At 38.2% G+C, this 15,527-nt stretch overlaps 1 protein-coding gene across 1 annotated transcript in view; it reads right to left on the bottom strand.

Moving 5' to 3' along the window:
* LOC101860442 (ABC transporter G family member 20-like) overlaps nt 1-13,811 on the bottom strand; it is a 35,430-nt gene extending 21,619 nt beyond the window's left edge. Inside the window, exons 1-10 of the mRNA XM_013087390.1 lie at nt 13,684-13,811; nt 13,134-13,293; nt 12,410-12,564; nt 9,554-9,661; nt 6,878-6,974; nt 5,738-5,812; nt 5,026-5,136; nt 4,384-4,489; nt 3,305-3,320; nt 2,640-2,825 (exon numbers count right to left, since the gene is read on the bottom strand). Of these exons, the coding sequence (XP_012942844.1) occupies nt 2,640-2,825; nt 3,305-3,320; nt 4,384-4,489; nt 5,026-5,136; nt 5,738-5,812; nt 6,878-6,974; nt 9,554-9,661; nt 12,410-12,564; nt 13,134-13,293; nt 13,684-13,811 (1,142 nt within the window). The remainder of the gene's footprint in view (nt 1-2,639; nt 2,826-3,304; nt 3,321-4,383; nt 4,490-5,025; nt 5,137-5,737; nt 5,813-6,877; nt 6,975-9,553; nt 9,662-12,409; nt 12,565-13,133; nt 13,294-13,683) is intronic.
* Between the last annotated feature and the right edge of the window lie 1,716 nt (nt 13,812-15,527).

Here is a 15,527-nt window from a genome sequence, read left to right as displayed (position 1 = left end):
GTGTGTGTGTGTGTGTGTGTGTGTGTGTGTGTGTGTGTGTGTGTGTGTGTGTGTGTGTGTGTGCGCGTGAGAGAGTGTGTTTGTATTATGACGAAGGTCAGAGTTATTTTGCACAATAATTATAAGCGAGATAATACTACAATTGCTTTCATTGACGACAGTTCTTGTATGCTTACGGTATACTTAGGGAATTTTTAAATTTCTAATTGACGTCTTAATATCATTATGTACTTACGGTATGTTTCTTTTTCATTGACGTCATATTGGTGTACTTAAGGTATATTTTTTATCATTGACATTATAATAATCTAATGTAGTTACGGTAGTATGTTTCTTCTCTTTGACCTATACGTACGGTACATTTCTTTTCATTGACGTCATAGTTTTGTGTACCCAAGGTATGCTTTTTTCTTTGACGTCACATTCTTGTGTACTTACGGTATGTTCCTTTTCATCGACGTCAGAGGTTAGTGAGTACATAAGGTATGTTTCTGTTCATTGACGTCAGAGGTTAGTGAGTACATAAGGTGTGTTTCTGTTCATTGACGTCATATTGTTGTGTACTCTTAAAGTCATAATAATATTCTTGTGTACTTACTGTATACTTCTTTTTATCGACGTCAGATTTTTGTGTACTTACGGAATATTTCTTGTTATTGATTTCATATCTTTAGGTACTTACAATTTCTTTTCCTCAATGTCATATTCTTGTATTCTTACGGTACTTTTCTTCCCGTAGACCTCAGAGATTCTGGAAAACTTACAGCATAGTTCTTTTCATTCACATCAGATTCTTGTCTACTCACGGTGTACTTCTTTTAATTGAGCGGGAGGTTGGAGGGCGCCACTGGCAGGTCTATCTTTTTTTCTTCCCCTCTGTTGTTTCTGTCTATCTGGCTTGCTTCTTACCTGTAATTGTGTCGAACTGCTTCTTTTTACTCAAACTCAGGCTTTCAGCGACGTCAAGTTTAGTGTACTTACGGTACATTTCTTTTCACTGTGTACTTACTGTATGTTTCTTTTTTTATTGATGTCATATTCTTGTATACAGGGTGATCCAAAATAAAACCCCGTTACAATTTGTTTTAAAAATATTTTCCTCCATACTGAAGTTTTGCTTTCAGATTTGAACATAATGTTTGGAAGCCAAAAGGAATTTGTCTAATATGTATTTTAGATAAGTCCATTGAATGCTTTTGCTCTATATAGAAACAAAAACCCCAACCCATTTTCAACATTGTCGTCATTTTCATAGCATGACGCACCAGTTTGCATTAGACCTACCACTAAAAGTTACAACAATCGCGCCATATTGCAAGCTACAGCAGTCTAACAAGTCAACAGAAGTCTGCAGATATTATTTTTCCAAAATTTCTTTAGCCTGCTTAGATCATGGTTACGTTTAGTAAAGAGCAGAGAGCTTTTTGTAATGAACATTACCTCTCCACAAACTCACCATCCCTGACATTTCGTAAGTTCTGCCAAGGCATGAAGAGAATGCTTAGGTGCCCTCAAGAACTTTGGCGTCATGAGTAGAGAAGTTCCGTCAGTTTGGATCTATAGCGAATCAGAAGTAAAACGTTCTTTAAAACATGACAACTTCAGGTCGAACTCGTATCATGTGCAGCCCTTTAAACGTCACCAGAGTGCAGATTTCAGTAGCCGAGTCCCATGTGACGTCTGTCTGTGGATGATCTGCAGCTAGGACTTTCCTACACATCAACAGTCTGCATTCTCAAGGCAGATCCTAAGATTCTACCATGTTCATCTTTGCTAGGCCGAGATGACATGGATCAGAGCATGGCAATGTGTTCATGGTTCCTCGATTGTCTTGTATAGAGGGATCATTTCCTCGATGACAATTGGTTTAGTGCAAAGCCCATTTTCACCCTGCGAGATATGTTAACTCCAAAAATGCTGTCTATTGGGCACCCCACTCTATTGTCTCTAGAAGCCACTTCTTAGTGAAAATGTACAGTGTATGTGGCTTTAAAAACTCATGGTTTAGCAGGTCCTTGTGTTAGGGCGCCACTGAACAATTGGAAAGACGCGTTAAAAATGTGTCGAGTCCAAAGTATGGAATATGGAGCACTGCTTCTAGGAATGTCAGAATGAAATCATTAGGTTTTTTAAACTCTGTAAAAGAATTTAAATATTGTTTAGATGTCAGAGGGATGGAATATTAATGTCAAAGAGAAAATAAAGAAAAAGGTCAAGTAATCTTTTCACGACTTCCTTTACACGATTTTTAAACATTGGTGAACTTTGCGTTTTTGGGTGCTTTTATCTTTTAGCCGTTTTCGTTTTCAAAACATGTTTCTTTTTCGTTGATTTTATATCAAGCAAATTTCTTTTGAATGAATTATGTCTCTTCCAAATTACAGCAATCTAGAGCAATTTTTGCGCAAGATATTCAGGAAAAAAGTTGTAAAGTTTTTTTTGGATCACCCTGTACTTAGATCTACGGTACATTTCTTTTCATTGACGTAATAACATTCTTGTGTACTTACGGAATATTCCTTTTCTTATTGACACCATCTTTTTGTATACATACGGTATATATTGTTTTATCGATGTCAGTTGTTTGTGTACTACCGATATAATTATTTTTTATTGACGCCTTCTTTTAATGTGCTTACGGTATATTTCTTTTCATTGACGTGAGATTCTTGACACACAGAGCGTACAGGTTCCTAGCTCTAGGCAGCATGGCCATTTTCCGGAACCGTCTACTCTTGGACAATGGCGAACCTGGAACGACACAATCTTCGTAGCCTGAGTATGTGTATGAGGTTTTTATTGGTAAATGTATACGGCCCTCGCAGCTGTATTAGGACGTATGACCGCGTGGTACAATTAAAGCATTTTCAAGATGGTAGGAATTAGTTTTGAATTTAGGACCACTAAGGCATCTTTAACATGCACAACTTGCACACGGGACTTCCGAAATTTTTGTCCCCCTTATCCGAGAAGGCTAGGTGTGAGGTCTCTCCTATCCTAAGAACAAGGGTATGGCTAAAAGACAACAGTAAGAAGGAGCCAAGGAGTAGCAGTAGAAAGGCAGCAGAAAGAGTCAGGAGCCCAGAGAAATGGGCATGGGGAGGGCAAGGGGTGGGGAGGGAGCACAGAAAGTGGAGACGAAAACAGACAATAGAACATTGTTAGAGAGCAGAAAAGGAGGTGAAAGGAGAATATTTAAGTGAAGAAACGTTTCCGTCAATGTCATGTTTTGAACCCGGGATCTATTGAATGAAAGGCGAGCACCATAACCTTTAGACCACGAGAGCCCCCCCCCCCCGCCCACCCCCCTCGAGTCAGATCTGGGACAGACATCAACGATCATGGCTGTCCATTCGTTCTTTTGCTCGGATAATCAAAAAAAAAATTCCCTACAAAAAACAAACTAAGAAAGAAGGCTTCTCTATCCTGATCCTGCCTCATCATCCCCTTTTCAGGCTCTCAAAATTATAAGGTGCTCTGGGTCTACTCCTGCCCCGTTTACTTTCAATTTCGCCAGTAAGAGTTAGATCAGATGTTCAAGGTCTATATTATGTCCGATCACCTGTCCCAGGAACCGAATTAATTCGACTTTTCCTGATTGTTTTGATCAACGCGAGGCCCATGAGGACTTCTTGACCCCGTTAGGCCTCCTAAAAATGTGCATCAGGCGCTCGGAGATATTGGAATTATCCTAAAGCTTGTTCATTTATTTTGCTTTAGATTTTAAAAAATTACCCATCTATCTTAAATTAAAGGCGAAATATTTGCGATTGAACTAGATCTAGGTGGGGATCACCTGGTTTCAGGAGTAAAATTAGCGAGAAAATGACGGCCAAGGTTTGGGAAATGAAACTTTACAATTTAGTGTATCTTTAATCAGCATTTTTCAATAGAATTCATACTGAAAAGAGTTTTAAAATGGACATAAAAGGGGTTTAACCAAAAATCAAAATTCTATAAAAATAACCAAACCGGCGGAAAAATGACAATTTCTTTGACTTCTTTATTCTGATTTTATTACGATGTCTCACATTTTAAAATTCTTGTTTTAATCCTTTGCCAAGGTATATGAGATTAGTAGAAAAAAGTGCGCATGATAGTGTCCAATTGAGTATTATGAGCATATTTAGTATGACAGGTAACTGTTATAGATAGAGATTCTAGGATTTTAGAAGCAGGTAATTGATCTGAGAGCAATAATGATTTTAGAAATAATGGTGGTAATGAGTGATGATGTGGTATAGCGTTTAAGTAATGTTAGCGTTAGTCCTATCTTCCTCTGCTCCATGGTTTCTCACATTTAAACAATATCGATAGGGTCATGAAACATGAAAGATGGAAAAAAACACAAAAAACAACAAATAAAAACAAAACAAAATTTACCACGGGGCGTCTTCAAACTGCCATAGGTCGTGCTTTTGTTCCCTCCCAGAAGCAGCACCGAGTCTCCCGTGGAGTCTGAGTCAGGTCGTTTGTATTGTACTTTCACCTGGTCGCCATTTGACAAAGAAACAGAAAAACTCTGACACTTTCACCCAAAACAAATAAACAGACAGACAGACGGAAAAACAAACCGACCGACCGACAGATAAAAACAAACAAAACATTATTTCTATCCTCATATAATTCATATATATATGTATAATATAAATGTGTGTGTGTGTGTTCTTATCTCTACATATTATTATTATTATTACTATTACTATTATTACCATTATTATTATTATTGTTATTGTTATTGTTATTGTTATTTTTACTATTAATTTATTCTAATTATTCTAATTATTCTAATTATTATTATTATCATCATCATCATCATCATCATCATCATTATCCTTGAGAGCTTGTGGCCTATGACGGTAACCATAACAGTAGCAGCTGACGAACTGCAACTTCATAATAAAAAAAAAAAATTACAAAAACTCACCACCACCACCAATGACAACAACAACAACAACAACAACAACACATACAACAGAAACAAAACAACAAAACATCACACGTCCTGATTTGAGACAGACTCACCGATTCTTGATCGGAAGCGGACGGCAGAGATATGGAGGGTAAGAGTTCCTCGTCGTCCTCGTTTGGCAGTCTATCGCGGTGACACAGGTGGAGAAACACGGCTTCTAGGTTCTGGTGCATGGTGGGGCATGGAATGATGATGATAATAATGATAATAATAGTAATGATAATAATGATAATAATGATATTAATGATAATGATAATAATGATAATAACGATAATGATAAGGATAATAAGAATGATCATGATAATAAAAATAATAATAGTAATGATAGTAATAATAGTATTAATAATAAAGAAAAAGAAAAAGAAGAAGAAGAAGAAGAAGAAGAAGAAGAAGAAGAAGAAGAAGAAGAAGAAAAAGAAGAAGAAGAAGAAGAAGAAAAAGAAGAAGAAGAAGAAGAAGAAGAAGAAGAAGAGTTCGTCCGGAAATGTCTGACAACGACCAATGAGAACATTAATCAAAGAGGGGAAACGGCGATCATATGACCTTATGCAATAGTGAGCTCCGTAAAACTTCTACTAAAACAAAAAAAGAGGGGAATGATATTTCTTAAAGAGAAATTCAAGATAGAACGGTATTTTTTCTCCAGCAAAACAAATGCATAAGCTTTATTAAGACGATACCAATAACTTCACATCCCCTAAAACTGGCGAGTGTCTGATTCCACCACGCCGTGGCAATTTTATTATAATCAATCTGAAGTTTTACCTGTAACTTGTAGGTTGACATGAGTGTGCTGGGTTTGTCTTCCGCCAGCAAACGGCCACCTCTCATCAGTCCGACCTAGGTAGGGAAATAAATCTATGGATAAGCAGAAGAGAGAAGGCATAGCCTTGAACTATAGTATCCCACACTGTGCAACTGTCATGTCCGTCGGTCTGTGTTCTCTAGGAAAACTTCCAAGTGCTGTTGTGTACAGTAAATGTCAAGTCACTACCTCATAATTACAAAGTTATATCTGTTCAGTACCTAGTTTTGAAACATTTGAGGTAAAAAATTTAAGTTTCACAATATGTCAAGCTTTTTCGAATGCCAATCTTTGAATGTCTTAGGATTTTAATAGAGCAGCTAGAACGTTTGGTTTCTGACCTCATGGTATTAGTAACTTAAAACGGCCAAAACTGTCAGATAGAACTTTGTAATTCTAAGGTGGTAGAGTAACCAATCTAGCTTTAGTCGAGTGGGCACACGACCGTTCTCTTTTTCCCTTTCATTTTCTTCCAAGCGAGTAAAATGGTGCGCCAAATGGTTAACCGGTAATATTTCACAGAGTTTACAGTCTTTGATATCATAATATATTAACGATTAAAACACAAAAAAACCCAAAACGAAACAAAATATGCAAAATCATCATCAACAACAACCCCACCCCTCCCCCCAAAAAACCCCCCAAACAAAAAAAAAAAAAAAAACCACCCCCCAAAAAAACAAAAACCAAAAACAAACAAATTTGCTGTGCGCACTAAAATGTTGATTTTATAAAATGGCCCTTTTTTTTTTTTTAGAGTACTTAAAAATACTCACATGAAGGGAAAAAGTGTAAGACACACACAAAAAACTAGGCTTTTTTCGTAATCAATTTAAAAAATGGTACTTTTTTCTTGACTTCCAGCATAAAAGTCTATGAGAGGAAGAAAACAGGAGAAGCAGCGCTAGTCAAAATATCGTAACTATGGAAACTGGCATTTTTCCGGTCGTTGGGTAATACACTGTATACTTTTTTCGAATGTTCTTTTCTTTTTGGCCCAGTACCTTCTATGTCTTTTTAAGAACACATTTCTGAGTGGAGTTTAGCAAAAAAAGGTGTTGATCAAAGACACAAAAAATAACGCTAAACAAAAGACCCACTCTGTCAGCCAATGCCGCCTCCTCGATGTAGTGTGTAGTGATGATGATGGTGGTCTTCAAACTACTTTTGGCGATGTCCAACAGGTGTTCCCAAATCCTAGAAATAAATAATGAATTCATAAATATGAATAAATGAATAATTGAATACATTATTATATGAATAAATAAATAAATGAATTAAAAAATCAATAAATCAATAATTCTAGAAATAAATACTACTACTACTACTACTACTACTACTACTACTACTACTACTACTACTACTACTACTACTACTACTACTACTACTACTACTAATGTCAGTACGAAATGTTCGAAATTGTTTACGCTTTACGTCCCTTTCAATACCATAAGATTAAAAAAAGAGAAACTGAACCTTCCGAGTGTTACGTTCATCGTGGAAAGGATAAAGTAAAGTGAAATGGGAATATAGAGGCTCAATATCTATCCAAAACCAGCCAAGCTCAGAGTTCCACATAAGGGATTGGAGCCAGGGCCACCCGTGTCGTAATCCAGCACGAAACCAAGTAAGTTATCAGCGATCTCTAAGCATCACTCAATTACTCTTCGATTAATTTGGAGTAAAAATAGGATAAATTTTATCCTTTATAAAATGGTGTCAATTCAGTATTGGTTAGAGTTTTAAAAATATGTTAAAGTAGGTATCTCTACGCCCCTTCGACATAATTCAGATCATATTATTATAGGAGGTGGACTTCCTACCCTGTCTCTAGCGATGTTTTGACACTCCCCACCAAAAAAAAAAAAAAAAAAAAGTCACAAATTAGATCATTTGGGAAACGGGCTTACGACCCTTCCCTGGCGGCCAACCTGGACTGAGACTGAGAGGGATACAACATCCCAGCAGAAAAACCGAGATACTCAACAAAACTTTTCTTCCAACTCGGGAATCGAATTCGGGTCTCCTGCGAGCAACACTGACAAAAAACTCCTCTGGACAACTAGCAGTACAGGAGGACAGAAAAAAAAGTTAAAGTTAATGTATGCATCCTGGTGAAATCATGCACTCGTTAAAAAAGAAAAACAATGGCATCAAAGAAACTGACAGTTTCTCGTCCGTTGGGCAGTTTTCATCGGGTTTTGTTTTGTTTTGTTTTGTTTTTTTGGGGTTGTTTTTTTTTTTTTTTGGGGGGGGGGGGGGGGGGGTGTCCACACCTTTTATGTTCATTAAAGAATATTTTTCGGTACTGACTTTTTTGGGAGGAAATGTAAACCAAATGCACAGAATTGTACATTTGCTGTTTACAAGGAAACTAAAGCTTTGGAAATTACCAAACTTCGGCGGCCATTTTCTCGTTATATTCATCTCTGACTGCAGGCGAGATCCACCTCTTTTACTTGCAAATAGCTTAACTTCTATTCTTAAAAGATGGGTATTTTCCATTAAAAACAGGACGAATGAACAAGCTTTAGGCAGATACCAATATCTCCATACGCCCAAAAATTCTGTCGTGAGCTGACAAAACGCCTCTGCTTAACATTTTTTTTTTACGCCATTTGTTTCTTAATTTGTTAAATCGAAAGCCTGATCAGTTACCCTACTTGTGTGAAATTTAAGTTAAAAGATGACTAGTTTTTTAATAAATTAAATTTCATTCTGATAAATTTCGTAAAAAAAATTTTTTTAATGGTTACGCTGACAAAAAGTCTGTTTATCTCGAAACTAGGTACTGTGAATAACAAAGGCGTTTTGTCACTGTACGGCAGAATTGAGGAGCACCTGATCGCCTGATTTCACCACGTCGTGATTATAATAAATTATATATAATAAATCGCTACCTCAGAATTACAATTTTTTGTCAGACATTTTTGGCTGTTTTCAGTTACAAGATCATGAAGTCAGAAACCAAATGCTCTATCAAAATTGTAAGATTATTCGAAGTCGTTATCAAGATAGTTAAAGAATTGCATTTAAAAAAAACCTTGACATGCTGTAGAACTCGAAATCTTGGACGTCAAATCATCAAAGGTAGGTACATGTACTGAGTAGATAGAACTTTGTAAGTCTGAAGTAGCAAAAAGTCTAGCACAGCTGCACTGCCGTAAGCTGACAAAATGCCTTTTTTAAAATTTCGGCACCAAATATTTTTATTCCTTAAATCGAAAGCCTGATCAGTTTCCCTACTTGTGTGAAAAAAATCAAAGTGAAACTGTGACCTGTTTTGAATCAATTAGAATTCAAATTTTGGGAGCACTTTAATTTTCAATGGTTACACTGACAACATCCCCCCCCCCCCTCCTTTTTTCTCGAAACTGCTGTGAATGAAAAACAGGCGTTGTTTCAGTAAGGTTCTACGGCGCTCGCAGCTGCATAAAGTCAAATGAGCGCAAAAGGTGGATGTCAACAGAGAAGTCCAAACAGGAAATCTGACTTATCAATATTCTTTTCATTTCTCTAGCCTCAACATAACAAAGTCTGCTTCGACTATCAAGGTACCCTAGAAAAAGCAGTTCACAAGAGAGTGACAAACATGCAAAAGGAGTAGAGGATTAATGGCGACAGTAAGGATAAGGAAAGAAAAAGCAGCAGTCCCCCCCCCCCCCCCCATGTTGTTCAGGCACAGTATGAGCATGACATTGATTTATCAGCCCCCACCCTCCTTACAAAAAAGGCGTTCTGTAGGCTAACGGCACAGTAGCCGCTGAGTGACCTACTTCTCTCTGAGCACCGGATCCACGCCGACGGTTGGCTCGTCCAGGATAAGTAGTTCCGGCTCCTGTAGCAGCGCCGCAGCAAGAGACACCCGCCTCTGTTGTCCTCCACTGGAGAACAGTACCAGAATTTGTGTCAACATTTACTTTTCTTAACTCTCTTTAAAATGTAACACACATTTATGTGTGTGTGTGTGTGTGTGTGTGTGTGTGTGTGTGTGTGTGTGTGTGTGTGTGTGTGTGTGTGTGTGTGTGTGTGCCTGGATAAAGGTCCCAGTTGTCATAAATGTGAAAACTTGAATAAGGTTATATTTTTGTTGCAAATATCATGCTGAACGCGCTGGTTTTTGTTTTTTTCCAATACCTCGAGTATTTTCAAAGGTATGCCACATCTTGTAACTCAGTGTGTGAAAACAAAGTTTGGAGAAAATGTCTTATACCTCATTAATTTGACGCAATTTCTATTACATTTTTAACCTTTGGTGAAATACAGGATGTTGCTAAAATAAGCAGTTAAAAATATTCATAATTAAAATATTACAAAATGTTTTCAATAGGTTATTAAACGACTTTTTTGGCTTTTTCATCTCGTTTCTCAAAAATAGTTTATCGACAACTGGCACCTTTTTTTCAGGAACACACTATAAGAATATTTTGTTTTATTTTGTTGTAGTAAGGGGGGGGGGGGGGGGGAGGGGGGGTACACCCCCAAAGTCCCAATTCGGCTCGAAATTATGGAATTTGAGTTGTACCCATTTTAGCTGCCTCAGCCTCTCCTACAACCAGGGGCGAAGGCTGACTTGTTTGACAGGGTAATCAAAGTGAAACGGGACCAGATATGGCCTGTAGATATGACACAAGAATCTTACTCGAGGCGGCGACTCTGAGTTGTGAATGAAAACAAATCCGGAATTCATATTGTATGTTCAACCGCCAAAATAATCGGGAAAGTATCTTATTAAATATCAGTTCCAACTAAAATTAAATTTAACTTTAGATGTGAATACATAAACACAAAGCAAAGAAGCAGAGGCGTCAGTACTAGATCTATATGTTATAGATCTACCAGTGAGTCTAACTCTTTGGTAGAACATGACAATTATCATTTTTTAAATCTTACATTTGGCTGTTTTTGTTAGCCTTCCGCGGCCAGGAGCTGGTGTCATAATCGAGGTCACGATCTGGTTATAGGACAGTAAAAAGTCGAGGAAAAAAAAGCAAGCACTTGCAGCAGTCAAGAGATTGTTAGGAGTTAGTTCCCCTCACATTTGTGAGGTAGACTCGACCAGTGTTAGTTAGCTTACATAATCAGGGCTTGAGATTGATTTTAACTGTGACCCCAAAGGGGTGAACAGGGTATATGTGGCAATGAAACAGCTTAGACTGCTATGCACATGTTCCCTTCAACTATATTGGTGGACTCTTCCAGCCTCACTTTAAGCTTACTTAATCAAAGCTTGCGACTGCTTATGGAGTGGCCCGAGAGGGGTGAGGAGGCTATTTCTGTGGCCGTGAAACCGTTTTGAATGTTAGGCATACTGTTCATTGTTGATTACGAACGTCTTTTGACATTTAATTCAAGAGGTTTACGTTTATGGATGAATTTGACAGCGACAATGTTTCAAAATTAGGAAGGGAAGCAGTGATTATTTGATTATAAAGACGCTTCACCCCTGCCTACAACTATTTCTCCTGTTAAGAACCCATAAAGGCCGTATTTTCCCCATACCGGGCATGTTTGTCACCACCATTTCCTCTTAAAGTCAATATATTTTTATTTTTTATTTTTCTGTTTTCTCAAAACGCGATATTTCTCTATACTTTTTGATTAACTCCACCGTTATTCATCCAATCTTCATACGATTTTCTCAGAATGAAGAAAAGATTTAATGCTAAAAATTTATCTTTTGACTTTTTGATATATGGAATAGCTTTATGTTGGTGGTGTCCGGAGTGTGGATTTTTTCGGATTTCTCGCAAACTTGAAATAATACCCCAGGAAAAAAATTCATTCAAAATTTGCTAATTCGTTTAATAAAAAACAACAGACAAATTTTTAGACCTAATATTTGCCAACATGCATGTAAAAAATCGTTCAATTTCCATAAAAAATATGTGCGATATTCATTACGAAAGACATGTCAACAAAATCCTATTTGGCTGCCGTATCCATGGAAACGAAACTTTTTACTCCAATTTTATTTCGGATTTTAAGGCTCCTCATTATGCTTGTTATATGTGCAAAATTTGGTAAAATTTGGTAAATGGTAAACTAATAAGCGAGTAGCCTTCAGGTGTAGCCCCTCCCCTCTTTAAGAGTTTTACGGCACTTGCATTACAGTAAGGTCATGTAAGTATCGAAGGTCAATGTGTTACAAGAGAGTAACAAAAAAAGAGGAGAGATAAGAGCGATGAGTATTTGATAGGAAAGAAGGTAAGATAAAGGCAATAATGGCATTGCACATTTCAAATCATGATACACAATTGAAAAACAGGACTTTCCATTATATGTCTTCACATATGCATGGTTTAATCTTTATTCTATTTGTTCAGTGCTTAGTTTTGAGAAATTTTACGCCAAACTTTTTGAGGTTCACAGCTTGTCAAACTTTTTCGAACGCAAATTCCTTGAATATCTCGTAACGACTCCGAGTAATCTTACGATATTAATATAGCAGATGAACATTGATTCGTCTTAGTAACTCAAAATATCAGATAGAATTTTGAAATTCTGAGGTAACAACTTGTCAAAAGCGGCGAAAAGTAAAACAAGTACAACAACAACAACAACAAAACAACAACCAAAAAACCCAAAAGCCTGACAAATTTTGCATCGAAAAATAAACAACATCACGGGACCTGAGTTGGCCAATCAGTCTCGACTTCTCCGGAAGCGTGAGGAATGACAGGAGAAAGTCTGTACGTTCCCGTATAGCATCGCTGCTCATGCCGTGAAGACGGCCGAAGAAGGTCAAGGTCTCTCCGATGGTGAAGCGCACAAAGAGAGCTGTTTCCTGGGGATGAGTGAGGCATAGCTAAAGAGAATGGATGACGAGTGTGGGCGGGGATAGATAGATAGAGAGATAGAGAGATAGAGAGATAGATAGAGGCATAGACAGAGAGATAGATAGAAAGATAGATAGAGTGAAAGAGAAAGAGAGAACTAGAGAGAGAGAGAGAGAGAGAGAGAGAGAGAGAGAGAGAGAGAGAGAGAGAGAGAGAGAGAGAGAGAGGGCGAGAGAGAAAGGGAGAGAGAGATACAGAGAGAGAGAGAGAGTGTGTGTATGTGGGTGTGTGTATGTGTGTGTGTGTGTGTGTGTGTGTGTGTGTGTGTGTGTGTGTGTGTGTGTGTGTGTGTAAATAAATCATAAAACTCTCTACCGTTTTGGCCCTTTGGTTTAATCGATTATCATTATCCCTATTCCTCCTCCTCCTCTTCTTCCTCCTCCTACTCCTCCCCTCATCATCATCATCATCATCACCTACACACGACCACAACCACCACCACCACCATCAACACCACAACCGCCACCACACCACTATCACACCACCACCACCACCACCACCACCACCACGTCATTACCTGAGGCATGTACCCGACCATCCTCCCCGGCACCAGATGACCGGAAGTCCCAGGCGTCCGTCCAAGTGTGGAGACATAACCGCCGTGTACATTAGTCCGGCCCACAATACACTTCAGCAGGGTGGTTTTTCCACAGCCACTAGCGCCCAGCAGACCATAACTGAACACACGGAGAGAGGAAGGGCGTTATACATACTAATGTTGACGATGATAATAATAATAATAATAATAATAATAATAATAATAATAATGATAATAATAATAACTAAATAAATAAAGCGATGATAATAATGTTAATAATGATAGCAGTATTCGATCTATCTATCTATCTATCTATCTATCTATTTATCTATCTATCTATCTATCTATCTATCTATCTATCTATCTATCTATCTATCTATCTGTCTTTCTACCTATATATATAGACCCCCCCCACCCCCAGAAAAAACAACAACCCAAAAAACCCCGATCAAAACAAACAAACAAACAAACAAACAAACAAACAAACAAAGAAAAACAAAGAAAAACAATGGAAAACAAAATAACTCACATGGCCCCATAAGGCACGTTCATATCCAGTCCACACAGCACATCCTGCTTGGAACGACCACTTCCGTAGTGCTTTCTGACGTCACAGCACTGCACGGCCACTGGGCAACTGTCGCGGTACTGAGGCATGATGGGGGGTCTGATGTGTTGACGAAAGAGGAGACAGGTCGCTACCTTAGAATTATAAACTTCTAACTAATTTTTAGTATTTTAGCATTTCAAGAGACGTGTTCACCAGGCTCAGGCTGTGCAGTGAACTGTTGGGAATGGAACCAACTTTTTTTCTCGCTCTCATACAGTTGTGAGAGCCGTACAAATCTTACTAAAACAAAACAAACTTCTATCTGCTCAATGTCTAGCCGCTACCTCAACATTATTAAGTTCTATCTGACATTTTTGGCCGTTTTTAATTACAGAGCCCATTAGGTCAGAAATAAATGCGAGGCAGCGTGGTGGAATCAGGCTCTCGTCAATATTTAGGCATGTAGAGTTATTGATTTCACCTTCAAGCTTGTTCGCTTATCTTTATTTGGATGAAAAACAATCAATTTATCTTGAATGTAGGTCGAGATATTGGCGAGTGAATGAGGTGGGGGTCACCTGTTTTCAGAGGTAAAATTAGTGAGAAAATGGCAGCCAAAGATTAGTTATTTCCTTAGCTTGAGAGTCCGTGGTAACTGAAAGTTTACGTTTTTTGTGTCTTTAATCAACGTTTTTCAGAAGAATCCACACAGAAATGATTTCTTTAATGGGCATGAAAGGTGTTGAGCCTAAAAGCAAAAATTTGCTAAAAATTCACAAACCTGCAAAAAAATGCAAGTTTCTTCACTTTGATTATTTTGACGAGAGCCTGATTCCACCACGCTGCGTCACAAATGGTCAATCTGCTCTACCAAAATCGAAAGGTTATTTGGAGAGGTTATCAGGAAATTCAAATTCAGGGAATTGCATTCGAAAACGCTTGACATGTGAAACTCGTAGGCGTCACATTTCTCAAAACTAGGCACTGAGCAGACTGAATTGTGGAAATCTGAGGTAGAGTAGTTTTGGGAAATTTGACGTAAGAAGTTTTGAGTGTGTGCGTGCGTGTGCCCGCTCGTGTGAGTGTGAGATCAATCGATAGATAGATAGAATGATAGATAGAGAGAGACAGAGAAAGTGAGAAAGAGAGAGAGAGAGAGAGAGAGAGAGAGAGGGGGAGAGAGAGAGAGGGAGAGAGAGAGAAAGAGAGAGGGAGAGGGGGAGGGAGGGAGAGAGGGAGAACGAGAGAGAGAGAGAGAGGCCAACCACGCGTGCGCACACACACAAACATACACACACACAAAGTGTGTGTATACGTGTGTGTGTGTGTGTGAGAGAGGGTGAGTGTGTGTATTGACGGATGCGTGTGCAACATAGTTCTGTTTGTGGCGACCAAGCTTGTCTTTATCACTTTACAGTTGGTCTGTTGATCGCTATTTTAAGCTTGATATAAACACTCTATTCTCTCTTTCTGATTTTTTTGGGGGGGGGGGGTTGATTCATGATTTGTATTTGTTCTCTTTGTCATGGATTTTTGATTATTGATTCTTCAGGTTACTTGGAATGTCTTAAATTTTAGTGTTTTAGGTAAACACTCACCAAGACATTATGTCAAGATATCTTCACGAATTTTTTACCACACAGACGAATAGAAAACCTCTTTCGAAAGATAGACACGAGCCTGTCAGCATTGTCCAAATACACAGAACATATTATTATGTTTGTCAACACTTCATTCGCCAACACTCATACACACACACACAGGCGCACACACGCACGCACAGGAGCACACATAGATCACTCACAGACACGCAGACATGGTAG

The sequence above is a fragment of the Aplysia californica genome, unplaced genomic scaffold (assembly GCF_000002075.1).
Source record: "Aplysia californica isolate F4 #8 unplaced genomic scaffold, AplCal3.0 scaffold00583, whole genome shotgun sequence".
Lineage (NCBI taxonomy): Eukaryota > Metazoa > Mollusca > Gastropoda > Aplysiida > Aplysiidae > Aplysia > Aplysia californica.
This window is presented reverse-complemented; position numbering and strand designations above follow the sequence as displayed.